General features: G+C 46.6%; 1 protein-coding gene and 1 non-coding gene across 5 annotated transcripts; one reads left to right on the top strand and one right to left on the bottom strand.

Moving 5' to 3' along the window:
- The first annotated feature begins 2 nt into the window (after window positions 1–2).
- On the top strand, window positions 3–27,416 carry PRUNE1 (prune exopolyphosphatase 1). 4 transcript variants are annotated; one of them, XM_055358681.2, is made up of 9 exons: window positions 10–276; window positions 9,436–9,528; window positions 10,091–10,293; window positions 16,313–16,497; window positions 17,217–17,375; window positions 18,939–19,033; window positions 20,470–20,628; window positions 23,062–23,154; window positions 25,506–27,416. In XM_055358681.2, the coding sequence occupies exons 1-9, from the start codon at window positions 238–240 to the stop codon at window positions 25,932–25,934; spliced, it is 1,455 nt and encodes a 484-aa protein (XP_055214656.1). In that variant the 5' UTR covers window positions 10–237; the 3' UTR covers window positions 25,935–27,416. The 4 variants fall into 4 exon arrangements, with proteins under 4 accessions (XP_030865727.1, XP_055214656.1, XP_030865729.1 ...); XM_031009867.3 differs by lacking the exon at window positions 23,062–23,154 and having other exon boundaries at window positions 3–276; XM_031009869.3 differs by lacking the exons at window positions 20,470–20,628; window positions 23,062–23,154.
- On the bottom strand, window positions 14,447–14,553 carry LOC115932170 (U6 spliceosomal RNA). Its single transcript, XR_004068492.1, has one exon. It is a non-coding gene; the product is annotated as a U6 spliceosomal RNA (small nuclear RNA).
- Window positions 27,417–27,490: the final 74 nt, after the last annotated feature.

The following is a 27,490-nucleotide window of genomic DNA, read 5'->3' as shown; positions in this document are numbered from 1 at the left end:
GCGTAGAGCCCCGCCTCCGCTGCTGGGGGCGGGGCGACGCTGGGCTCCGGAGCGCCCGCTTACGCAGTTCCTCCCGGGGTCGGAGGCCGATTCGCCGTGTGGCGGGTTCGAGTCCCGCCTCCTGACTTTGGCCTCTAGCCCCTGAGTCCCGGGCGGGCTGCATTCGCCGGGGAAACCTCTCCTCGACCAGGGGCACCTCTACTCGACCAGGGGCGACGGCGTACTTTGGGCTTCATCATGGAGGACTACCTGCAGGGTTGTCGAGCTGCTCTGCAGGTAACGAATCCCTGTCTGTGACTGTAAGGAATGGAGCACGGGGTCCAGGAAGGACGAAGACGTGGGATCTGGGGGAGCCTCGACGGTCCGTGTGGAGGGAACACTGAGTTGTGGGGAGGGGGGTTGGGGCCTGATCAGTTTTGGGGCATGAGGAGCGAGGAGCGAGAAGCCAGTTTAGGAGCGTGAGAATGCTGCTTGTTCAGTCTCCCGGTTTTTGGCTCCCCGCCTTTGGGGTCCGCCTGAGAGCGGGGAGAAGTCTTGGGTCTGAATCCTGCATTTGAGCCTCTGCTTGCTGTCATCTTGGTCAGTTCCGTCAAAAGAACCAGGACTGTGCCGCCGCCAGCCTAGCCCCGCGAGGTGTGTTTATTCTTTTCTCCCCGCCCCTCTTTGAGTTCTCCGCTCCCAAGGCTTCGCTTGGCCCACTGGCCTCCAGGTGAACCTCGGGGGTGTGGAGGGAACCGGTGCTCACGGCTTTATTTCTTCTGAATGGCGGTTTCTGTTTGGCGGGCTGAACTCATTTCTAGATTAGAAGTAGTCACAGTATTTTACTTTAAGTCAGTGTTTTTAAGCCCCACATACAAAATCCATCAGGCATATTTGTTGACCCACAACCAGCATTCCTTTGCCTCCAGGTTTCTCCTTTGGCCTTAACGCACACAAATGACATAAAAATTCGCCACTTGGAAGGGATAAGCACAAAGTGTGTTTGGAATCAAAACCATAAATATGACTACTGAATGCTTTGTGGCTTATTTTTGGTGCTCTCTGACTCAGTTGGACTCACCCAGCCATGCTGAGCCGTCATGAGGCATTAGGCTGTTATCCCCAGTTAGCAGCAAAAAGCTAACCAGAGACAGGCTCCAGGAGGTCACCCGGCCCCTCTACTTTGAGTTATACTGCCCTGAAGAAACCTAGATAGATGGCTTGCTGAGCTTTCCTTTTTAGATATCTTAAACTCTACAAATTCCCCTGAGGGACAGATTCTGGTCTTTAACAAATCCTGAAAGTCACTTAATTCCTGCTGCAGACTCAGCTGCTGGAATAAATGAATTGTCTTCATATTGAATTGGGGAGAAGGTCCATTTTAACACCAATTACATAGACATTTTCCTTGTGAAAAACAAATTTGGGGAGTTATTTCAATGCATAAGGCCATTTGGAACCAATCCCTTTTTGTTACCTCTGAGTCCACCACAGGGCGCTTATTGGAGGACTAATGTAGAGTTTTTGGGGCACCGTTCTAAGTGCTAAACAGTTGGATTTTACCCCCCAGTAACCCAAATGACTGGTTTCTTCCACCATTTGGTAAAGTGCCCTTGGACCTGAAACCTCACCAAATCGTATTTCTTTGCATGCATCTACTCTCCAGCATATATCCTCCAGAGCCTCCCCCCACCCCCAGGTTAGTAGTATATTCTCTATTTTTATTTTGTATTTGTTTATTTATTTTGAGCCAGGGTCTCACTCTGTTGCCCTGGCTGGAGTGCAATGGTGTGATCACCTCCCCGGCTCAAGTGATCCTCCCACCTCAGCCTCCCGAAAAAGCTGCGACTGTAGGCAGTGCCACCATGCAGGGCTAATTTTTTGTATTTTTGTAGAGACAGGGTCTCGCCATCCTGCCCAATCTGGTTTCAAACTCCTGGACTCAAACAATCCCCCTGGCTTGGCTTCCCAAAGTGTTGGAATTACAGGTGTTAGCCACTGTACCCAGCCCGAATAGTATATTCTCTACAGCAATATGAAGCTGGAAAAATACTTGATTTTACCAATATTGCTGGCATCTCGACCTTTCTCTCCCTGCATTCATCCCCCAAGGAGCAAGATCTAGATCTTCCTTTCAAACTTGTGAACTTGTGAAAGGTGAGATTGTGTCTTAGAGCTTTCATCATCACATAGCCTCTCCAGGGCCTGGAGAAATGAGAAAATTAGACTCTAGGAAGGTTAACAGGGGAACTGATGGCAAGACATACTGGTAGATGCCAACAATTTAAATTGCTTTACTTTTTTTTTTTTTTTTTTTTGAGATGGACTCACTCTGTCGCCCAGGCTGGAGTACAGTGGTGCCATCTCGGCTCACTGCAACCTCCACTTCCCGAATTCAAGCGATTCTTCTGCCTCAGCTTCCTGAGTAGCTGGGATTACAAGTGTGCGCCACTATGCCTGGCTAAGTTTTGTATTTTTAGTAGAGACAGGGTTTCACCATGTTGGACAGGCTGGTCTTGAACTCCTGACCTCAAGTGATATGCCTGCCTTGGTCTCCCAAAGTGCTGGGATTATAGGCATGAGCCACCACACCCAGCCTAGATTGCTTTAAATTATAGAAGTAGTAAATGTGTATTTCATGAACAAATTTAAATACCAAAGGGATATGAAATGAAAAAGATAAAGATCATTTTTCTTTTCTCCTCTCCATCCAGTTCTCCAGAGGATACCGTTAAGTTTCTTGTGTAAAGAGAGAGAGGTGATTTAGACAGATACACTCTTAAGTTTGAATGTTTCTGTTAAACTACAGTTTAATTATAACTTTCAGAAAATCATGAATGCTCCTCTTTGCGCAGGATAAAGACAGCTGGTAATCCAGCCAAGTCTCCCGTTGCTACCATATTTTTAGTATTTGATACCACAGAAATTTTCTGTAGCCTCTGCCACAGAGACAATAGGAAGTTCCATTAAAAAAAATCATTTAACCAAATGTCCTATTTATGGTGACTCATCTTTCACTTCTGAGGGGAGAAATCTTTGCTTCAGGGTGGGGCTGCATTGCAGTTTAGGTGTTCATCCAGGACCCCTTGGATAATGTAGTGTGTGCAGTTCTCAGGCATGAGGCAGGAATCAGGATCTGGCTCTCCTTAGAAATTTGCAGTCCTGGCATCAGTATTGTTCCTGTTTTCTCTGCTGAGAGGGTTTGTCTCTCTCTGGCTTTCTGTCTCGTTTATTTTTCTCCCCCATTAACTATTCTGAAGAGTAGTTATCATACCATATTCAGCTTTAGAAGGGAAGTGGTTTACTTTGCCAGGCCTAGAATCCCCTCCCTGCCCCCTCCTCTTGAGGCCACAAAGAACATATCAGGATAAGAGAGTCATTTCAACTAGTGGGTGTTTATTCATTTGTTTATTTTAATTAATTAATTAATTTTTTTTTTTTTTTTGAGACGAAGTCTCGCTCTGTCACCAGGCTGGAGTACAGTTGCATGATCTCGGCTCACTGCAACCTCCGCCTCCCAGGTTCAAGTGATTTTCCTGCCTCAGCCTCCCGAGTAGCTGGGACTACAGGCATGTGCCACCATGCCCAGCTAATTTTTGTATTTTTAGTAGAAACGGGGTTTCACCATGTTGGCCAGGATGGTCTCAATCTCTTGACCTCGTGGTCGGCCCGCCTCGGCCTCCCAAAGTGCTGGGATTACAGGCATGAGCCACCGCGCCTGGCCAACTAGTGGGTCTTTAAAAAAAAGAAAAAAGAAAAAAAGTTTGTATTTATTTACTTGTGGCCCTCAGATTGTATTTTTTCCATTGGCAGCTTAGATTTCCTCATGCTGCTAAGTATAGCTGTATTTTCCCTGAACTCTTTCTCTGATGGTCAGAAAACAGGCTGTTTGGCTTGTGCTTTCAGCTGGTGGAGGATGGGCTTGGAATTAGGGGTTACACATGTTTTTCTTAAATAAAGAAGAGAATGATGTCTTATAAGTTGGGCAGCCCCACACACGGTTTGCCCAGGGCAGTCTTGGTTTTCCCCTGTGTAATCATTAATAGCACCCCTTTTCATTCTCATAAGCATCCCAGTTTGAACAATCAAATATATAGTCACCCACACATAAGCCATGTTAAGGATCAGGGATACATGACCATGAAAAGACAGGGAGCTCCTTAAGATAGAAGTTAAGGTCTGTCTCAGAGCCACAAGTGCTAGAAGCTGGAGGTTTAGAGGAAGAGGATTTCTCTGGGCTGAGTGTTCAGGAAGGCTTCACAGAGAAAGACATTAGGTAGACTTGAACAATGGGGAGAAGTAAAGAAAGAAGATGGGAGATCACATCTTTACTATTTACAGCGTAGGCACTTATGGTACTATCTCATTTAATCCTTCTAACAACATCATGAAATTGGTTACGATATTATTCTCATTTTTTTTGTTTGTTTTTTTGAGATGGAGTCTCACACTGTCACCCAAGCTGGAGTGCAATGGTGGGATCTCGGCTCACTGCAACCTCCACCTCCCGGGTTCAAGCAATTCTCCCTGCCTCAGCCTCTGGAGTAGCTGAGATTACAGGTACCTGCCACCACACCCGGCTAATTTTTGTGCTTTTTAGTTTCACCATGCTTGCCAGGCTGGTCTCGAACCCCTGATCTGAGGTGATCCGCCCACCTTGGCCTCCCAAAGTGCTGGGATTATAGGTGTGAGCCACCGCGCTCGGCCTATTCTCATTTTTATATGAGGAAAATGAGGCTTAGAGGGTCCAAAGTCCTGCAACAAGTAAGAAGCAGAGCTGGAATTCAACCCCAAAGTCTGTGATCTTTTCAAGTAGTAGTTCTGCATTCAAACAGAGAACAAATAGTGCAAAGGGCAGAGCTGGGAATGTGCACATCATGGTTTGCGGGTGGTGAATAGTCCAGTCAGGCCGGGGTGACAGTGGGTGTTGACAGGGGAGAGGAATGCTGCCGCCTCCCTTGGTCACTCCAGTTCCAAGATTTGCTACAAGTCCCAAAGTATTCCTTTTGTATTCATTCCTTTTGGTTGCTGTCTAGGTTTGGCTGAGCGCAAGGGGTTCATTGTTCACCTTCCTCTGTAGATGGTTTCTCCTGACTTCAGAACCATACCGTTGTATTTGGTCCCTACTTTGTGCTTTTCTGCTTAGCATTCTCTTCATGGTAAGGATCTAACTGAACCTGATTCAGCTGCTGCTTGCAGTGAAGCAACATTGATGTAAATGAGCGTGGAAAGGTTCTCCAGCATCTCTTTGGACCCTGAAGTAGCTCTCTCCTGCTTGTTCTGCCTTTTCTCCACTGCTCTTACGTTTTTCCTCCAGTCGGGGCCATATGCCTCATGTTTATATAGTTTCCTCTCTAGAGAACACTTGCTCCCCCTAACTGCTTCAGTGAGCAAGTTATTTCTGCAGCCTCTTATCTCAAGTGCTTTGCTGTCACTTTGGTCCACAGCCATTTGGGCAGTTCTTGGTCTCCAGGAAACAGAGGTCTCTGGTATCAGGAGGAGGAATTACAAGTCAGAGGAGTTACTATAGGACTGGGGTATTGGGTAGAATTCTTACTGCTTTGGAAAAAAGTAAAGAATCCCCCTACCCCAGTGCTGTTCAGTATGAATGGGCCTTTGCTTCCACACTCTTTTTTTTTTTTTTTGAGACAGAGTCTCGCACGGTCACCAAGGCTGGAGTGCAGTGGCACGATCTTGGCTCACTGCAACCTCCGCCTCCCGGGTGCAAAAGATTCTCCTGCCTCAGCCTCCCGAGTAGCTGGGACTACAGGCACCCGCCACCACGCCTGGCTAATTTTTTGTATTTTTAGTAGAGACGGGGTTTCACCAGGTTAGCCAGGATGGTCTCGATCTCCTGACCTTGTAATCTGCCCGCCTCGGCCTCCCAAAGTGCTGGGATTACAGGCGTGAGCCACCGCGCCCGGCCTGCTTCCAAACTCTTGAAGTAGACTTAGAGAAATAGGCACGGGGAGGACCTCAGGGCAAACTTCTTTAGGGGCCCTTTGGGCAGAACCCGGACAGATAACCTCTGTCTTCTGTATTTCTCTCCAGGGATGGGAGTAGGAGATGGCGAAGAGGGTGGTTTAAAAACAAAAACCTATCTCGTAACTGGATGGGGCAATTCATACCACCAGAAGTCTTCTAAAATTGCCCTTTTTGAGCTGTGGCTTTCCAGTGGGGGAAGAGAGGAGTGATAGCCTGTATAGGGAAGATGATTCTAGGTTTCCCTAGATTCCCTTTTTTTTCTTAAAGTTACATTAGTTGATAACTATTCTTTGCTATGTGTTACTCCTCTGAACCTTCCCACTTTGCTAAACTCTTGTGTCTAGCAAATCTTCCCTGATTGAAGAAGTCAGACTATATGGATTTTCACCTTCTTGTAACCCAGTAGTTCTCAACTGGGGGCAGTTTTGCCCCCCAGGGAACATTCAGCAAGTCTGGAGACATTTTTGTTTGTCATGACTTAGGGTGCTACTGGCATCCATGTGGGTATAGGCTAGGGATCCTGCCAAATATCCTATAATGCACAGGACAGCCTCCACAAAAAAAGAATTATCCGGCTGGGCATGGTGGCTCATGCCTGTAATCCAAGCATTTTGGGAGGCCGAGGCAGCTGTATCACTTGAGCCCAGGAGTTCGAGATCAGCATGGGCAACATGGTAAAACCCCATCTCTACAAAAAATGCAAAAATTTGGCTGGGCGTGGTGGCTCACGCCTGTAATCCCAACACTTGGGGAAGCCGAGGCGGGCGGATCACCTGAGGTCAGGAGTTCAAGACCAGCCTAGCCAACATGGTGAAACCCTGTCTCTACTAAAAAATACAAAAATTAGCTGGGTGTGGTGGCGCACGCCTGTAGTCTACTACAGCTACTCGGGAGGCTGAAGGGGGAGAATCACTTGAACCCAGGAGGCAGAGGTTGCAGTGAGCCCAGGTTGCACCACTGCACTCCAGCCTGGGCGACAGAGTGAGACTCCATCTCAAAAAAAAAAACAAAACAAGGGCCGGGCATGGTGGCTCACGCCTGTAATCCCAGCACTTTGGGAGTCTGAGGCGGGCGGATCACGAGGTCAGGAGTTCAAGACCAGCCTGACCAACATGGTGAAACCCCGTCTCTACTAAAAATACAAAAATTAGCCGAGCATGGTAGCAGGTGCCTGTAATCCCAGCTACTCAGGAGGCTGAGGCAAGAGAATCTCTTGAACCCAGGAGGTGGAGGTTACAGTGAGCCAAGATCACACCACTGCACTACAGCCTGGGCGACAGAGTGAGACTCCATCTCAAAAAAAAAAAAAAAAAAAATTAGTCGGGCATGGTGGCGGGTGCCTGTAGTCCCAGCTACTCAGGAGGCTGAGATGGGAGGATCACCTGAGTCTGGGAGGTGGAGTCTGCAGTGAGCCGTGATTGCGCCATGCACTCCAGCCTGGGTTACAGAGTGAGACCCTGTCTCAAAAAGTAAAAGTTAAAAAAAGAAAAAGAATTATCTAGTCCAAAATACCAGTCATGCTGAAATTGAGAAACCCTGCTATATTTAGTGTGTCTCATTTTGTCTGTCTCATCCCATCCTCTCTCAGAACCAGGCTGAGATAGAAGTTCAAAAGTAAACTGGTGGGCTGGGCATGGTGGCTCACACCAACATTTTGGGAGGCTGAGGTGGGCGGATCACTGGAGGTCAGGAGTTCAAGACCAGCCTGGCCAACATGGCAAAACCCCATCTCTACCAAAAATACAAAAATTAGCCGGGCATCATGGCGCATGCCTATAGTCCCAGGTACTCAGGAGGATGGTGCAGGAGAATTGCTTGAACCCAGGAGGTGGAGGTTGCCATGAGCCAAGATAGTGACACTGCACTCCAGCCTGGGCAACAAAGTAAGACCCTGTCTCAAAAAAAAAAGTAAGCAGGTAAGACAGAAGTATTGTGCCATATGCTGGGCCATAGGCTTTCTGGTCTCATTCCACCCAGCAGAATGCTTATACCTGGAATGAAATGATATAAGTACCTGCCTCATTGGGTTAAAGATTAAATGATTGATTAATGCATGAAAAAATATGAGAATAATGCCTGGCACATTCAATAAATGCTTAAAAACAAAACAAAACCCAAGACCCTGTCACCCCAATTTTGGGCACTCTAGTTTTAGTATATTTTATTTTATTTATTTATTTGAGATGGAGTTTCGCTCTTGTTGCCCAGGCTGGAGTGCAAAGGCGCAATCTCGGCTCACTGCAACCTCCGTCTGCCGGGTTGAAGCAATTCTCCTGTCTCGGCCTCCTGAGTAGCTGGGATTACAGGCGCATACCACCATGCCTGGCTAATTTTTGTATTTTTAGTAGAGATGGGGTTTCATCATATTGGTTAGGCTGGTCTCAAACTCCTAACCTTAGGTGATCCGCCCGCCTCAGCCTCTCAAAGTGTTGGGATTACAGGCGCCAGCCACCATGCCCAGCCCTGGACTAGATCTTACTTTTAACCTTTATTCTCAAAGCCTCTTCACCTGCAATCATGATTTAGAAGTGTAAGCATTCGGCCGGGCACGGTGGCTCACGCCTGTAATCCCAGCACTTTGGGAGGCCAAGGCGGGCAGATCACCTGAGGTCGGGAGTTCGAGACCAGCCTGACCAACATGGAGAAACCCCATCTCTACTAAAAATACAAAATAGGTGTGGTGGCGCATTCCTGTAATCCCAGCTACTTGTGAGGCTGAGGCATGAGAACCTGGTCAAAACTCCGTCTCAAAAAAAAAAAAAAAAAGAAGTATAAGCATTCTTTTGCCTATTATGAAAATGGGAAGAAAATAATCAACCAGGGTTGATATGCCCAAGAGCATGCCTTGAATGTATCAGCTACCCCAAGTCCCCTTTTTTGACTGTTTGAGTGCCCAAAGAAGATAAGAAATCAGAAGTTTATTTACTGCTCTGTAAGTTAACATTCAAGGAGATAGGAGGAAAGAACACTTTTCTACAAACTGGATGTATGTAGAACACTATAAGCTTAGCTGAAACACTTATGCCATCTGTGGAATGAGGACCCATTAGATTATTTGACCTACCTCCTCTGTGAAGATCAGTGAGAGGAAGTGTGTGAAGCCCTACATGAGTATAAGGTAGATGGAGAGGCCAGGCACAGTGGCTCACACCTGTTATCCCAGAACTTTGGATCTCGAGCCCAGGAGTTTGAGACCAGCCTGTGCAACATGGCAAAATCCCGTCTCTACAAAAAAATACAAAAAATTAGCTGGGCATGGTGGCGCTTTCCTGTAGTTCCAGCTACTCAGGAGGATCGACTGAACCTAGCAGGAGGTTGAGGCTGCAGGGAGTTGTGATCACGCTACTGCATTCCAGCCTGGGCGACAGAGTGAGACCTGTCTCAAAAATATATATATTATTTTAAAAAAAAAAGATAAGTGGAAATGAATAGAGATACTTTTGTTAGTTTCCCATTTTCCTTTCTCTCCAGGAGTCCCGACCTCTACATGTTGTGCTGGGAAATGAAGCCTGTGATTTGGACTCCACAGTGTCTGCTCTTGCCCTGGCTTTTTACCTAGCAAAGGTGGGTAAAAAAAGGTAGTACCTAGGATCTGAGTCCCTCAGAACGAAAAGATCTGGATTCAAGACCCAGCTCTACCATTTACCAGCATTTAGCATTGGATAAATTAAATCCCTTAACTTTGCTGAGTCTCATGCCACCATCTATAAAAATTAAAATGATATTTTGCAGTGTTGCTGTGAGGAAAAAAGTGAGCAAATATATTTCGAGGGATATGTAAACCATAAAGCAATATTCAAACAGTTTATTACTGAGTTCCGTATAGGTATCAGTGATCTAGTGTGTATTCCTCTGCCCAGGTTAGTTCTTGAGGACTAAAAATTCCTTCTCTGCAGCATTGCATCTAGAAATAGGTATTTACCATGAGTTACCTTGTTGACTTTCATGTTATTGCTAAGAAGGAGGGAGGGCAAAAGTCATCCTTTCATTTTTATAGACTGGGTACTTGTGGCTTTGAGAAAGGTGGTAACTTACCTAAGTATGTCTCCTTTGGTCCCAGTAGTCTTGTTACTTTTTCCTGTCATTATAAAACCTTGTGATACCTTCTTTTCACTTTCCTATCTAGACAACTGAGGCCGAGGAAGTCTTTGTGCCAGTTTTAAATATAAAACGTTCTGAACTACCTCTGCGAGGTGACATTGTCTTCTTTCTTCAGAAGGTTCATATTCCAGAGAGTATCTTGATTTTTCGGGATGAGATTGACCTCCATGCATTATACCAGGCTGGCCAACTCACCCTCATCCTTGTCGACCATCATATCTTATCCAAGTAAGCACAAGGAAATTAAATTGCTACCTATCATGTACCATGCTGGGCTCTGATGAGTGAGATATAAAGAGAGGAAGAAAGAGTTTTTGCTGGCTGGGCATGGTGGCTCATGCCTGTAATCCCAGCACTTTGGGAGGCCGAGGCGGGCGGATCACCTGAGATCAGGATTTTGAGACCAGCCTGGCCAACATGGCAAAACCCCGTCTCTACTAAAAATATAAAAATTAGCTGGGCGTGGTGGCAAGTGCCTGTAATCCCAGCTACTTGGGAGGCTGAGGTGGGAGAATCACTTGAACCTGGAAGGTGGTGGTTGCAGTGAGCCGAGATCGTGCCACCGCACTCCAGCCTGAGCGACAGAGCCAGACTCCGTCTCAAAAAAGAAAGAGTTTTTGCTTTCAGGGATCTCATAGTCTAATCATAATTGATAGGTCATATTAGATATAGAAAAACAACACAAAATATTGTCAGTTCTGCAGTTATACGTATGTCTGTGGCATATAGACATACCCTATAGTAAAAAGAAATAGAACGTGTTGAGTTCAAACTAAAGGGTAACTCAAAAATCATTTAAATCTGCCTTTGGTATCATTATTTAAGATTTTGTGTGCCGGGTGCGATGGCTCACGCCTGTAATCCCAGCACTTTGGGAGGCCAAGGCAGCCAGATCCATTAAGCTCCAGGAGTTCAAGACCCGCCTGAGCAACATGGCAAAACCATGTCTTTACAAAAAATTTTTAAAAATTAGGCATGGTGGTGCATGCCTATGGTCCCAGCTACTCGGGAGGTTGAGGTGGGAGGATCACTTGAGCCCAGGAGGTCGAATCTGCAGTGAGCCAAGATCACACCACTCCACTCCAGCCTGGGAGACAGAGGGAGACCCTGTCTCAAAAAAAAAAAAAAAAGATTCTGAGACAGATTTATTGTAATAGAAACCTTTGAAAAATGTTTGCAATTCTCTTTTTATTTTTTTACTTATTATTTATTTTTGTACTTACTTATTAAATTTTTTTTTAGAGAAGAGGGTCTTCTTGCTATATTGCCCAGGCGGATCTCAAATTCCTAGGCTCATGCTATCTTCCTGCCTCTGCCTCCCTAAGTGCTGGATTATAGGTGTGAGCCACCACACCTGGCCTGCAACTCTATTTTTAATTTTAATTTTAATTAATTATTTTTTTTTGAGATGGAGTCTTGCTCTGTCACCCAGGCTGCAGTGCAGTGGTGTGATCTCGGCTCACTGCAACAACCTCTGCCTCCTGGGTTCAAGCGATTCTCCCTGCCTCAGTCTCCTGAGTAGCTGGGATTACAGGTGCGCGCCACCATGCCCAGCTAATTTTTATATTTTTTACTGGAGACAGGGTTTTGCGCTGTTGGCCAGGCTGGCCTGGAACTCCTGACCTCAGATTATCCGCCCACTTTGGCCTCCCAAAGTGGTAGGATTATAGGCGTGAGCCACAACACCTGGCCTATTTTTAATTTTTAAAAAGTGGCCTGGTGTGGTGGCTCACGCCTATAATCCCAGCACTTAGGGAGACCTGTCTGACCACTATAGCGAGACCCTGTTCTCTAAAAAAATAAATAAATACAAAAATCTATAAACATAGTGTGACCTTGTCTCTACTAAAAATAAAAAAATTTGCCAGGTGTGGTAGTGCATGCCTGTAGTCCCAGCTACTTAGGAGGCTGCTGAGGTGGTAGGATCACTTGAGCCTAGGAATCGAGGCTTCAGTAAGCCATGATCATCACATCACTGTACTCCAGCCTGAGTGACAGGGCAAGAACTTGTCTCCAAAAAAAATTTTTTAAGTTATCAAAAGGGCCAGGTGTGGTGGCTCACACCTGTAAACCCAGCACTCTGGGAGGGTGAAGCAGGAGGGTTGCTTGAGCCCAGGAGTTCAAGACCAGCTTGGGCAAGATGGTGAGATCCCATCTCTACAAAAAAATTTAAAAGCACACAAAAAGTTAGCAAAAGTTTTTCTACATAAACTCTTATGATTTTAGAATAATGTATTATGTTAGAATATATGAATATCTCAGGCCAGGCGTGGTGGCTCACGCCTGTAATCCCAGCACTTTGGGAGGCTGAGGCGGGCGGATCATGAGGTCAGGAGATGGAGACCATCCTGGCTAACATGGTGAAAACCCGTCTCTACTAAAAAATACAAAAAATTAGCCAGGCATGGTGGCGGACGCCCATAGTCCCAGCTACTCGGGAGGCTGAGGTAGGAGAATGGCATGAACCCGGGAGGCGGAGCTTTCAGTGAGCTGAGATCACGCCACTTGCACTCCAGCCTGGGCGACAGAGCAAGACTCCATCTTAAAAAAAAAAAAAAATAGCTGGGCGTGGTGGCTCATGCCTGTAGTCCCAGCTACTCGGGAGGCTGAGGCAGGAGAATCACTTGAACCTAGGAGGTGGAGGTTGCAGTGAGCCAAGATCGCGCCACTGCACTCCAGCCTGGGCGACAGAGCGAGACTCCATCTCAAAAAAAAAAAAAAAAAAATTAGCCAGACTGGGCGTGGTGGCTCACGCCTGTAATCCCAGCACTTTGGGAGGCTGAGGCGGGCAGAATCACCTGAGGTCAGGAGTTTGAGACCAGCCTGACCAACATGGAGAAACCCCATCTCTACTAAAAATACAAAATTAGCCAGGCGTGGTGGCACATGCCTGTAATCCCAGCTACTCAGGAGGCTGAGGCAGGAGAATTGCTTGAACATGGGAGCCAGAGGTTGCAGTGAGCCGAGATCATGCCATCGCACTCCAGCCTGTGCAACAAGAGCGAAACTCCGTCTCAAAAAAAAATTTTTTTAAATCTATAAATATCTCAATAATGTCTGTTTAACAAATGTACACATTTATAATAATTCCATCCCTAATTTACTACTGGAAAAAACTACCAAAAAAGCAACACGATTATGTGACTTTCCTAAGTCTGTTTGGCTCCTGCTAATATTTTTTTCTTGACCACATTGTGGTTATAGCAGGATACTGACAGAAGGCAGCCTGAGAGAGCATTATCCATCTATGGATTCATTCAGTAATAAACTTTCCTTTTTTTTTCTTTTTTTTTTTTTTTTGAGACAGAGTTTTCTCTTGTTGCCTAGGCTGGAGTGCAATAGCGCAATCTAGGCTCACTGCAACCTCCGCCTCCCGGGTTCAAGCAATTCTCCTGCCTCAGCCTCCAAGTAGCTGGGATTACAGGCATGTGCCACCACGCCGGGATAATTTTGTGTGTGTGTGTGTGTGTGTGTGTGTGTTTTTAGTAGAGATGGGGCTTCACCATGTTGGTCAGGCTGGTCTTCAACTCCTGACCTCAGGTGATCCGCCCACCTCGGACTCCCAAAGTGCTGGGATTACAGGTATGAGCCACCGTGCCACCACCTTTTTTTTTTTAAGAGATGGTGTCTCTCTCGCTCTGTCTCCTAGGCTAGAGTACAGCGGCATCATCATAACCTTGAGCTCCTGGGTTCAAGGAATCCTCCCGCCTCAGCCTCCTGTGTAAAAGCATCATTCCTGGCTAATTTCTTTTTTTTTTTGAAACTGAGTTTTGTTCTTGTTGCCCAGGCTGGAGTGCAATGGCACCATCTTGGCTCACTACAGTGAGCCTCCCAGATTCAAGTGATTCTCCTGCCTCAACCTCCCAAGTAGCTGGGATTACAAGCATGCGCCACCACACCCAGCTAATTTTTTGTATTTTTAGTAGAGACGGGGTTTCACCATGTTGGCAAGGCTGGTCTCAAACTCCTGGCCTCAAGTGATCCGCCCGCCTCAGCCTCCCAAAGTGCTGGGATTACAGGCGTGAGCCACCACGCCAGGCCTGGCTATTTTTTTTTTTTTTTTTTTAAGAGACGTAGTCTCGCTCTGTCGCCCAGGCTGGAGTGCACTGGCGCGATCTCGGCTCACTGCAAGCTCCGCCTCCCGGGTTCACGCCATTCTCCTGCCTCAGCCTCCCGAGTAGCTGGGACTACAGGTGTGCCCGCCACCGCACCTGGCTAATTTTTGTGTTTTTAGTAGCGACAGGGTTTCACCGTGTTAGCCAGGATGGTCTCGATCTGACCTCGTGATCCGCCCGCCTTGGCCTCCCAAAGTGCTGGGATTACAGGTGTGAGCCACCGTGCCCAGCCTTTATTTTTTATTTTAAATATATATATATATATATTTTTTATGGAACAATTCACAAATGTGCGTGTCATCCTTGCTCAGCGGCCATGCTAATCTTCTTTGTGTCATTCCAATTTTAGCACATGTGCTGCTGAAGTGAGCACTGATCTCAGTCTTGAAAGAAGACTAGGTGTTTGCTTGGTGAATTGGGAGGGAGGAGGGAAGGTGGTTAGGAAAGGCATTCCAGGCAGAGGGAGTAATTAATAGAATCAAATGCAGGCAGGCGTGAAATAGCATGGTGAGCTAGGGGAAATGGAATTTGTTTTGCACAGCTGGAGCATAAAATTTGAGGGAGAAGTAGGACATGGAGAAAGATGAGACAGAGGGGGCAGGCAGGAGGCAGATTATGGAGGCCTCATAGGCCCTTCTAAGGCGATTGGATTTTATTTTAGGCAGTGGGGAACTATTTTAAATTATATTCTGGGTCCTAAAAGAATCAGATTTTCTTTTTTCAAATGATCATTCAGGCCACTTTGTGAAGGACAGCCCAGGAGGGCTCTTGGTTGGAAGCAGGTGATTGGTTAAGAGACTACTGGAATAGTCCAGACGAGAGATATTGAGGGCCTAGAATGGGGCAGTAACAGAGAGTTAGAAACTAGGGCATGGATAGGAATTAAGATAGAATTCACAGGACCTGGTGACCCACATGGAATCTAAGTATTGAGTGGGTTATAAAAATAGGAGAGATTTGCTGGGCGCGGTGGCTCATGCCTGTAATCCCAGCACTTTGGGAGGCCGAAGCGGGCGGATCACAAGGTCAGGAGTTCGAGACCAGCCTGGCCAATAGGGTGAAACCCCGTCTCTACTAAAAATACAAAAATTAGCTGGGCCTGGTGGTGGGCGCCTGTACTCCCAGCTACTTGGGAGGCTGAGGCAGGAGAATTGCTTGAACCTGGGAGGCGGAGTTTGCATTGAGCCAAGATTGCACCACTGCACTCCAGCCTGGGCGACACAGCGAGATTCCGTCTTAGAAAAAAAAAAAAAAAAGGAGAAATTTAGATGTTGGGTATCAAGGGTGTCAAGGGTATAGGGTTGGAAAGGCAACGCTAAAGGACAGCAAATGTGGGGGTAAGATATTTGCAGCAGATGCTTCACAGAATTTGCTTATACACTATTTAAAGATGACTCCAATTGTAACATTAAAGAAAAGAATTGCTGGGTGCGGTGGCTCACGCCTGTAATCCCAGCTCTTTGGGAGGCCAAGGCGGGCAGATCACGAGGTCAGGAGTTCGAGACCAGCCTAACCAACATGGTGAAACCCCATCTTTACTAAAAATACAAAAAAAAAATTAGCCGGGTTTGGTGGCACGTGCCTTGTAATCCCGGTTACCCAGGAGGCTGAGGCAGGAGAATCACTTGAACCCGGGAGGTGGAGGTTGCAGGAGCCGAGATCGTGCCATTGCACTCCAACCTGGGCAACAGAGTGAGACTCCGTCTCAAAAAAAAAAAAAAAAAAAGAATTGAGAGGAGTTAGGCAGAGGTAAAAGTAACCAAAGGTCAGTTTTAAATGCTTGCCTGGCAGATCACCTGAGGTCAGGAGTTCGAGACCAGCCTGGCCAACATGGCGAAACCCCATCTCTACTAAAAATACAAAAAAATTAGCTGGGCATGTTGGCAGGCACCTTTAATCCCAGCTACTCAGGAGGCTGAGGCAGGAGAATCGCTTGAACCCGAGATGCAAAGGTTGCAGTGAGCCAAGAACGCACCATTGCACTCTAGCCTGGGCGACAAGAGTGAAACTGCGTCTCAAAAAAAAAAAGACATCTGCATTTTCCTTGATGTGTGGGGTAGAGGTTGGCTAGAAGCAGCTGGAGTGTCCGTACCTATCTTTCTTCCTCTTTTCCCATACCCTCCCCTCCACAGAAGTGACACAGCCCTAGAGGAGGCAGTAGCAGAGGTGCTAGACCATCGACCCATCGAGCCGAAACACTGCCCTCCCTGCCATGTTTCAGTTGAGCTGGTGGGGTCCTGTGCTACCCTGGTGACCGAGAGAATCCTGCAGGGGGCACCAGAGATCTTGGACAGGCAAACTGCAGCCCTTCTGCATGGTAAGGGTGGCTTTTGGATTGGGACCTCAGTAGTTCTATTCCTGTCCCTGAGAAGGGAGGGTGGAAAAGTCTAGACGCTTCCAGCCTAACCATATGCTCTCAGAGCCATTCAGCTCATACCAAAAGATAGGATTATTTCGGGGGACAATTAAGCATCTGTTTAAAGGCCTGTGGGATACTTGTTAGAGAAAGTAGAAAGGAAGTGCAGGGCAACAGACCAAGAAGCTTCCTATTGGCATCATTTGATGATGGAAGGAGGATTAGCTAAAGAAGCAGGAAACAGATTCCAATACCAATTCCTCCAGGAAATAGGTGACCTTGAGCAAATCTCTTAACCTTTCTTGTTCTCATTTTTCCACTTGTAAAAAAAAAAAGAGAGAGAGTGAGTTGGACTAGACTGTCTTTTCCAACTTAGAAGATTCTTTGATGGGATTTGGCCTACTGAAGAGGTATATCTCTGTCTGACTAGGCTGTAAAATCTCCAAGGTTTGAGATGCTCAGGCTTTCTTTCTACCTTTTCCCCATTTCCCTTCCTACATTTTAGTTTGGATTTGGGAGGTCTGAGGACACAGTCCATCCCAGTTTCTCATTTTGCTTTCAGAGATTTTGCTATACAAATCTCCTTGTGTGTGTCCATTTGGTGTGAAGGTTATATATGTTCTGGTGGTCGTGTGTGGAGGGTCACAGGATTCAAGTTCCACCATCTCCCTTCTCCACAGGAACCATCATCCTGGACTGTGTCAACATGGACCTTAAAATTGGAAAGGCAACCCCAAAGGACAGCAAATATGTGGAGAAACTAGAGGCCCTTTTCCCAGACCTACCCAAGAGAAATGATATATTTGATTCCCTACAAAAGGCAAAGTTTGATGTATCAGGTATGAAATGTTAGCTGACTTTTCTACCTCCCAGATAAGAAAACAGAAAGGCAAGCCTTGTTCATTATATTATTTATTTTTTTTTTTTTGAGAGAGAGTCTTGCTCTGCCACCCAGGCTAGAGTGCAGTGGCACAATCTTGGCACACTGCAACCTCGACCTCCTGGGTTCAAGCGATTCTCCTGCCTCAGCCTCCCGACTAGCTGGGATTACAGGCGCCCACCACCACGCCCAGCTAATTTTTGTATTTTTAGTAAAGATCGGGTTTCACCATGTTGACCAGGCTGGTCTTGAACTCTGAAGCTCAGGTGATCTGCCCGCCTGGGCCTCCCAAAGTGCTGGGATTACAGGCATGAGCCACCGCGCCTGGCCAATTATTTAAATTTTATACCAGAAAGAAATGAAGTACCATATTAGCCTAAGCATGAAATAATCAATCATTTACTGTATTGTTCTATCCTGGCTCTTGGTTAGGATGAGGAGGAATGTATTAAGAGCCTCAGAAGGGCCAGACGCAGTGGCTCACGCCTGTAATCCCAACACTTTGGGAGGCCGAGGTGGGCAGATCACCTGAGGTCAGGAGTTCAAGACCAGCCTGGCTAACATGGTGAAACTCCGTTTCTACTAAAAATACGAAAAATTAGCTGAGCGTGGTGGTGTGTGCCTGTAATCCCATCTACTCAGGAGGCTGAGGCAGGAAAATCGCTTGAACCCGGGAAGCGGAGGTTGCAGTGAGCCAAGACTGCACCATTGTACTCCAGCTTGGGCAACAAACAGCGAAACTCCATCTCAAAAAAAAACAAAAAGAGCCTCATAGGTTCTAGTCTATTCAGAGAATACAGGACATATATATAAAATATGCTGAGAGTATACTAAATTATCAGAGTGAAATCTATAGAATTGGTTAGGGAGGCAAAAGAAATATTTTGTGAGTATACAAAAGATGAAGAGAACCAAAAAAAAACTGTATTCTTGTACTCAGCTACCACCTGTTGACATAAAAAGGAAGAAAGAAAGAAAGAACTCACATGTAAACAGTATAGGAAGAGGGAAAGATAAAAAGTAAAAGCCTCTGTTCTGGGTTTCGCCCTTCTCTCCAAAGTTACTTGCTCTAAAGGTACCTATTGTCACCAGTTATTTAAGATGGCTTTTGATTATGTGATTACATTTTCTTTCTTTCTTTTTTTTTTTTTTTTTGAGACAGAGTCCAGGTTCAAGTGATTCTCCTGCTTCAGCCTCCTGAGTAGCTGGGATTACAAGTGCCCGCCACCACACCCAGCTAATTCTTTGTATTTTTAGTAGAGACAGAGTTTCATCATGTTGGCCAGGCTGGTCCCAAACTCCTGACCTCAGGTGATCCGCCCACCTCAGCCTCCCAAAGTGCTGGGATTACAGGCCTGAGTCACCGCGCCCGGCTATGATTACATTTTCAATTATCTCCCCCATTCATTGCCCCAAAGAGAGGCTGTTTTTCCTTCCTTGACCCATCTGGCTGTCCTTGCCTTCTTGGTCTTGGGACCCTGGCCTCCCCTGTTTGACCCCTAGTCTCTCATCTGCTTTCTAGGACTGACCACTGAGCAGATGCTGAGAAAGGACCAGAAGACTATCTATAGACAAGGCGTCAAGGTGGCCATTAGTGCAGTATATATGGATTTGGAGGTAAGAGCAAGTTGTGGCTGTGGGTGGGGAGAGAAAGCCTTTAGCTATGCATGTTATGCATGTGGCCTTGCACCTCATTCCTGGCTCACCTCCAAAATGTATCTTGTGTCTATCTTTGTCTCCACCTCCACTGTGACCACCAGAGTCCAGCATCTCTCACTGCACCGCTGTATTAGCCTCAGTACTGGTTTCCCTGCCTCTGCTTTTGCAGCCCTACAAACCATTCTCCCCGCAGCAGCCAGAGTGGTCTTTTTTAATTTTTTTTTTTTTTTTAAGGGAGTCATGCTTTGTTGCCAGGCTAGAGTACAGTGGTACCATCATGGCTCACTGCAGCCTCAAACTTCCAGGCTCAAGCAATCCTCCCACCTTAGCCTCTCGAGTAGCTGGGTCCACAGGTGCACACCACCACACCTAACTAGTGTGTGTGTGTGTGTGCGTGCGCACGTGTATATATGTGTCAATGGGGTCTCACTATGTTGCCCAGGCTGGTCTCAAACTCCTGGCCTCAAGCAGTTCTCCTCTTGGCCTCCGAAGTTCTGGGATTATAGGCGTGAGCCACTGTGCCCGGCCTCATTGTATTTTTAATAAAATCTAAAGGACTTACTGTGGTTTACAGCGCCATGCTTGATCTGGCCCTTGTCTTTTTCTCTGGCCTCATCTCATTCCAGCTCCACTCCTGTTCTACAGTACTGCAGCCACACTGGTTTCTTTTCTGTTCCTCAGAACCATTAAGCTCATTCCCAGCTGAGCTTTTTTCTTTGTAAAGCTGGCTCCTTCTTAACATTCAGGTACTCAGCTCAGATGTCTCTTGTTTTGGGAGGTTTTTCCTGACCACCCTAACTGAAGTACTATCTCCTATGCTCAAAAAACCTCTAGCAGTTATGTATGTTTGTTTGTTTGTTTGTTTTGAGCCTGAGTCTTATTCTGTTGCCCAGGATGGAGTGGAATGGCATGATCTCAGCTCACTGCAACCTCTGCCTCCTGGGTTCAAGTAATTCTCCTGCCTCAGCCTCCCTAGTAGCTGTGATTACTGGTGCGTGCCGGCATGCCCAGCTAATTTTTTGTTTTGTTTTGTTTTGTTTTTGTTTTTTGAGACGGAGTTTCGCTCTTGTCCCCCAGGCTGGAGTGCAATGGCACTATCTCAGCTCACTGCAACTTCCGCCTCCCTGGTTCAAGCGATTCTCCTGCCTCAGCCTCCTGAGCAGCTGGGATTACAGGCATATGCCCCCATGCCCAGCTAATTTTTGTATTTTTACCAGAGACAGGGTTTCACCATGTTGGCTAGGCTGGTCTCGAACTCCTGACCTCAAGTGATCACCTGCCTCGGCCTCCCAAAGTGCTAGGATTATAGGCGTAAGCGACCGTGCCCGGCCCAAGGATGTTTTATTGATGATGATGAGAAAGTCCTTCATCCCTCTCCATTTCTTCCCTTTCAGGCCTTTCTGCAGAGGTCTAACCTCCTTGCAGATCTCCATGCTTTCTGCCAGGCTCACAGCTATGATGTCCTGGTTGCCATGACTATCTTTTTCAACACTCACAATGAGCCAGTGCGGCAGTTGGCTATTTTCTGTCCCCATGTGGCACTCCAAACAACGGTGAGTCTGTGTCCCTTCTCCAACCTAAGAGCTTTACAGAGTCTGCCTGTATGTACCTCTGTGCTCTACAGCTGTCCTATAAGGACCTCTCTTAGGTTCTTATATTAATGTGCTTACACGAGGTCCCTTGACCTGTTTCTGGACCTGTTTCCTCCCCTTTCTGCTTTTTCCCATTCTCTCTCTATATGAATATCCTTTTTTTTTTTTTAATGAACATCCTTAATCATAGCATTGTTGAGAAAGGGGTAATTCCAAAGAGAACTAGAGATTCAATTCCTACTTTGAAAGAACGAAATCTAGTTAGAAGGAAATGTTATAAATCTGGAGTTAAAATTCCCTTCTTGAGCTAGGGACAGTAGCACGTGCCTGTAGTCCCAGCAACTTGGGAGGCTGATGCAGAAGGATTGCTTGAGCTGGAAAGTTTTTTTTGTTTGTTTGTTTTTGAGACAGAGTCTTGTGCTGTCGCCCAGGCTGGGGTGCAGTGGCGCAATCTCGGCTCACTGCAAGCTCTGCCTCCCGGGTTAACGCCATTCTCCTGCCTCAGCCTCCCGAGTAGCTGGGACTACAGGCGCCCGCCACCACGCCCGGCTAATTTTTTGTATTTTTAGTAGAGATGGGGTTTCACCGTGTTAGCCAGGATAGTCTCGATCTCCTGACCTTGTGATCCGCCTGCCTTGGCCTCCCAAAGTGCTGGGATTACGGGTGTGAGCCACCGCGCCCAGCCGAGCTGGAAAGTTTGAGTCCAGCCTGGGCGAAGATAGCAAGACCTCATCTCTGTTGGGGAAAAAAAAAAACAAAAACTCTATTCTTGGTTTAATCATTAATTCCTCACCCCTGGAATTACACTGTTGCCTTGAAAATTAGAAATACGAGAGACCTTTTCTGCCACTTACTATGCAGGGATTAATTATTCTGTATAGTGCAAACTCTGTAAAGAAGTGATCTAGATCCAGATTTGGCTATCTTTCCTACTTCCTCCCCTTTCTGTTCCTCTGCTGGTTACTGATTAGCCTAGGGAAGAATTTAAAAGTGGGCTTAAGGCTGGGCACGGTGGCTCACACCTGTAATCCCAGCACTTTGGGAGGCTGAGGCGGGCAGATCACGAGAGCAAGAGATCAAGACCATCCTGGCCAACATGGTGAAACCCCATCTCTTTTAAAAATACAGAAATTAGCTGGGCGTGGTGGTGCGTGCCTATAGTCCCAGCTACTCAGGAGGCTGAGGCAGGAGAATCTCTTGAACCTCGGGAAGCAGAGGTTGCAGTGAGCCAAGATTGCGCCACCGTACTCCATCCTGCCAACAGAGCAAGACTCCGTCTCCAAAAAAAAAAAAAAAAAAAAAAAAAGGTGGGCTTAAGGCAGTTCAGGGATTCTGAGGGTTGCCTAGGCTCTGTGAGGACTGCTAAAGACAGAATACAGCCAGATAATCCTTTGCTCTCATAGAAGGTATGTCTGTCCTTTCCCGCCCCCCTTTGCCTTTGCCTTTGCCTTCTCCCCAGGAAGCAAATCTGATTTCATTCAGTGTAAGGTGGTTCGTCATTATGAAAAGAACTGCAGTTTTGTCTGTTTGTTTGTTTTTTAAGATGGAGTCTCACTCTGTCGCCCAGGCTTGAGTACAGTGGTGTGATCTTGGCTCACTGCAACCGCCACCTCCCAGGTTCAGGCAATTCTCCCACCTCAGCCTGTAGCTGGGACTACAGGCGCCTGCCACCATGCCTGACTAATTTTTGTATTTTTAGTAGAGATGGGGTTTCACCATGTTAGCCAGGCAGGTCTCAAACTCCTGACCTCAAGTGATCCACCCACCTTGGCCTTCCGAAGTGCTGGAATTACAAGCCTGAGCCACTGCACCTGGCCAAGAACTGCAGTTTTTAAAGTCAGGTAGATGTGCTTTTCTGTTCTAGGTTTGCCTCTTACTCACTCTTTGAGCTAAGGCAAGTCAGTTGACTTCTGCATCTGGAAATGGCATAATAGTACCTACTGCTAATTCTGCTATGATCATTAAACGTAATATCATGTGTAAAGCACACTTCTGGAGCAGAGTAAGCACTTTGTAAATAGTGGCTCTTACTAATCCTGTCATTAAGAAAAGGATGCTTTGGCCATTAGAAGTACCTCTTCCACGTTCCTGAATCTTCTCCCCTCTGTGCTGCTCTTTTAAAGCTGTGTGGATTTCTAATGACTCTACCATTGTCTAGGTTGCCCCTATGCTTGGAAACAGGAGTCCTTCTCTCTCTGTTTTGTTTTTTTGTGTGTGTTTTTTTTCTTTTGAGATGTCTCACTCTGTTGCCCAGGCTGGAGTGGTACAATGGCACGATCTCAGCTCACTGCAACCTCTGCCTCCCGGGTTCAAGCAATCCTCCCAGCCTCCCAAGTAGCTGCGGCTACAGGCACACCACCATGGCTAGCTAATTTTTTTTTGTATTTTTTGTAGGGACAGAGTCTCGCTATGTTGCCCAGGCTGGTCTCGAACTCCTGGACTCAAGTGATCCACCAGCCTCAGCTTCCCAGAGTTCTGGAATTGCAGGTGTGGGCCACTATGCCCAGCCAGGAGTCCTTTTCTTACAGTCTACTCTACCATCTCCTCTCTTTCTCCTATGTTAGGGGTAGTATAATATATTGATTTAGAACACTGGCTTTGGTGACAGCTCTGGGCTCAGTGTCAGTTTTGCTTCATGCAAATTTTGACCTTAGGCAAGTTACCTGATCATTGAAACCTCAGTTTCCCTGCATGTAAGTGAGGGTAATAGTGATACCAGTCTTATTTTGTTCAATTCATTCTTTCTTCCTCCATCCCTCTTCTGGCCTCTAGATAAATTCTAGTCCCATCCTAGTTCAAGTTCTTGAGCACATTTATACACTTGGAAACAACACTAGATTAGAAGTTGGGGTTCCTGGGTTCTGGTTTAACTGCCATCATCTGCATGATTTTACTCACAACCATCTTACTTAGCTTTAGTTACTTTAATAATAAAATGAAATATACAATCTAAACTGTTTCCTCTGTTTTTAAAATACTGTGTATGGCTGCGTATGGTAGCTCATGCCTGTAATCCCAGAACTTTGGGAGGCTAAGCTGGGCAGATCACCTGAGCTCAGGAGTTTGAGACCAGCCTGGCCAATATGGCGAAACCCCATCTCTACTAAAAATACAAAAATTAGCTGGGCATGATGGCAGGCGCCTGTAATCCCAGCTACTCAGGAGGCTGAAGCAAGAGAATTGCTTGAATCTGGGAGGCGAAGGTTGCAGTGAGCTAAGATCGTGCCACTGTACTCCAGCCTGGGTAACAGAGCAAGAATCCATTTCAAAAAAAAAAAAAAAAATTAAAGTAAAATAAAATAAATAAAACACTGTGTATGAACCCCAGCACTTTGGGAGGCTGAAGCAGGAGGATTGCTTGAGACCAGGATTTGGAGACCAGCCTGGGCAACACAGCAAGACCCCATCCCTATTCTATTAAATAAAAAATACAAAATACTAAAATAAAATACTGTGGGCCAGGCTTGGTGGCCCACACCTGTAATCCTAGCACTTTGGGAGGCCGAGGCGAGAGCGGATGACCTGAGGGCAGGAGTTCGAGACCAGCCTGGCTAACATGGTGTAACCCCGTCTCCACTAAAAATACAAACATTAGCCAGGCTTGGTGACACATGCCTGTAGTCCCAGCTACATGGGAGGCTGAGGCAGGAGATTCACTTGAACCGGGGAGGCAGAGGTTGTACTGAACTGAGATTGCACCACTGCACTCCAGCCTGGGCGACAGAGCAAGACTCTGTCTCAAAAAAAAAAAAAAAAATACTGTGTATATTAGTGTTCCTTCTGTTGCAAACAATAAAACCCAACTCTGGACAACTTACTTTTTTTCTTGTCTTGCTTTATTGCCCAGGCTGGAGTGCAATGGTGAGATCTCGGCTCACTGCAACCTCCGCCTCCCAGGTTCAAATGATTCTCCTATCTCAGCCTCCCAAGTAGCTGGGATTACAGATGTGAACCACCATGTCTGGCTAATTTTTGTATTTTTCGTAGAGACGGGGTTTCAGCATGTTGACAAGGCTGTTCTCGAATTCCTGACCTCAGGTGATCCGCCCACCTTGGCCTCCCAAAGTGCTGGGACTACAGGCGTGAGCCACTGTGCCCGGCCTCAAGGATAACTTACTTTTTTTTTTTTTTTGAGACGGAGTTTCGCTCTTATTGCCCAGGCTGGAGTGCAGTGGCACCATCTTGGCTCACTGCAACTTCTGTCTCCTGGGTTCAAGTGATTCTCCTGCCTCAGCCTCCCAAGTAGCTGGGATTACAGGCATGCGCCATCATGCCTGGCTAATTTTGTATTTTTAGTAGAGATGGGGTTTCTCCATGATGGTCAGGCTGGTCTCAAACTCCCGACCTCAGGTGATCCGCCCGCTTCAGCCTCCCAAAGTGCTGGGATTACAGGCGTGAGCCACCGCGCCCGGCTGACTTACTTTTTTTTTTTTTTTTTTTTTTGAGATGGAGTCTCGCTCTGTCGCCCAGGCTGGAGTGCAGTGGCGCGATCTCCGCTCACTGCAAGCTCCGCCTTCCGGGTTCACGCCATTTTCCTGCCTCAGCCTTCCGAGTAGCTAGAACTACAGGCACCCGCCACCATGGCCGGCTAATTTTTTGTATTTTTAGTAGAGACGGGTTTCACTGTGTTAGCCAGGATGGTCTCAATCTCCTGACCTCATGATCCACTCGCCTCGGCCTCCCAAAGTGCTGGGATTGCAAGCGTGAGCCACCGCGCCCCGCCCGGCCGACTTACTTTTAAAAGCTTCCTCTTCTATAGAGGAAGCCTCTCACTTAGAAGCCCAGCACTTTGCTACAGCAAGTTGTGTATCATTTCCCTGTTATTGTCTCCTCTTTAGATCTGTGAAGTCCTGGAACGCTCCCACTCTCCACCCCTGAAGCTGACCCCTGCCTCAAGCACCCACCCTAACCTCCATGCCTATCTTCAAGGCAACACCCAGGTCTCTCGAAAGAAACTTCTGCCCCTGCTCCAGGAAGCCCTGTCAGCATATTTTGACTCCATGAAGATCCCTTCAGGACAGCCTGAGACAGCAGATGTGTCCAGGGAGCAAGTGGACAAGGAATTGGACAGGGCAAGTAACTCCCTGATTTCTGGACTGAGTCAAGATGAGGAGGACCCTCCGCTGCCCCCAACGCCCATGAACAGCTTGGTGGATGAGTGCCCTCTAGATCAGGGGCTGCCTAAACTCTCTGCTGAGGCCGTCTTCGAGAAGTGCAGTCAGATCTCACTGTCACAGTCTACCACAGCCTCCCTGTCCAAGAAGTGACTGTTGAGAGGCGAGGAGGTAGTGGGTGAGGCTACCTGACTCACTTCAAATGCATGTTTTGAGATGTTTGGAGATTCAGCAATTCTGTCTTCATTGCTCCAGGATCTGGTATACTGTTCTCATAAAACTGAGAGGAGGAAAAAAGTGAAAGAAAGCAGCTGCTTTAAGAATGGTTTTCCACCTTTTCCCCCTAATCTCTACCAATCAGACACATTTTATTATTTAAATCTGCACCTCTCTCTATTTTATTTGCCAGGGGCACGATGTGACATATCTGCAGTCCCAGCACAGTGGGACAAAAAGAATTTAGACCCCAAAAGTGTCCTCGGCATGGATCTTGAACAGAACCAGTATCTGTCATGGAACTGAACATTCATCGATGGTCTCCATGTATTCATTTATTCACTTGTTCATTCAAGTATTTATTGAATACCTGCCTCAAGCTAGAGAGAAAAGAGAGTGCGCTTTGGAAATTTATTCCAGTTTTCAGCCTACAGCAGATTTCCAGCTCGGTGACTTTTCTTTCTGCCACCATTTAGGTGATGGTGTTTGATTCAGAGATGGCTGAATTTCTATTCTTAGCTTATTGTGACTGTTTCAGATCTAGTTTGAGAACAGATTAGAGGCCATTGTCTTCTGTCCTGATCAGGTGGCCTGGCTGTTTCTTTGGATCCCTCTGTCCCAGAGCCACCCAGAACCCTGACTCTTGAGAATCAAGAAAACACCCAGAAAGGCCTTAATGACCTCATAGGCACTCTTCCAAAAAGACAGCAGAACTGGAATGAGAGGCCTGGGTCTGTCTCCTGCCTTAGCAGGCCTATCAATTTCTTGTCAATCTCTTTTTTTTCCTTGCTCATATTAAAAGGAAGCATGGAGTTCTAATGCTCCCATAAACTATGTATTTTGTCAAGACACTTCACTACTCCAGGTCTCACTTTCCCCATCTGTAAAACAGGGTTTGGACTAGGTGTTCCCTGGTATTCTGTGATCTGCCTCTTGCTGCCATTCTTTCTCTCCTCTGCTTCTCTGTATTTTTCTTCTGTTATCCCTGGGGGTGCTCAGGTTCACTTGATTGTCTGTATTTCTGTGTGGTTGTAGCAAGGACTCAGCCTCATGTAGCATGAATAGGGGTGTGGTTCATGGCGTGTTGACCCAGCAGAGCGCTCCCTCCCACTGACTTGTTCTGCATGTGTAGAGTCTCCCCATTTTTTTTTAACGCAACCCTTTCCCCTTTTTCCTACCCCACAGCTCTGTTCCATGTAAGTTGCCAACAGTTTCACTGAACAGTGGGGTATGTGATGGTTTTGGCATGACATCTTCAGTATGAGGGGGACAGTTTGACTTCACTTTGAGGGTGTGATGTCTGTAGCTATGTGGAAGGTAAAAATAGTGGTGTGATCATGAACCAAAGGAATTTATGTTTTATAACTTGGGTACTTTTTTTTTGCATTTTGTTATAGTATTAAATAATTTTTTCCTGTTTGGGGGTCTTACTGTCTTTTTTTACAATTGTATTCAGGCCTTTCTCTGTGATAGTTGTTTCAGTCTCCTCAAAA

The sequence above is a fragment of the Gorilla gorilla genome, chromosome 1 (assembly GCF_029281585.2).
Source record: "Gorilla gorilla gorilla isolate KB3781 chromosome 1, NHGRI_mGorGor1-v2.1_pri, whole genome shotgun sequence".
Classification (NCBI taxonomy): Eukaryota; Metazoa; Chordata; class Mammalia; order Primates; family Hominidae; genus Gorilla; species Gorilla gorilla.
This window is presented reverse-complemented; position numbering and strand designations above follow the sequence as displayed.

Bases quoted from the DNA above. Each gene is read 5' to 3' on its own strand.
- PRUNE1 (XM_055358681.2), top strand. From the start codon at position 238: ATGGAGGACTACCTGCAGGGTTGTCGAGCTGCTCTGCAG. The intron at 20,629-23,061 runs GTGAGTCTGTGT...TATTTTTTGTAG, and splicing joins ATGTGGCACTCCAAACAACG to GGACAGAGTCTCGCTATGTT. The intron at 23,155-25,505 runs GTGTGGGCCACT...TCTCCTCTTTAG, and splicing joins CCAGAGTTCTGGAATTGCAG to ATCTGTGAAGTCCTGGAACG.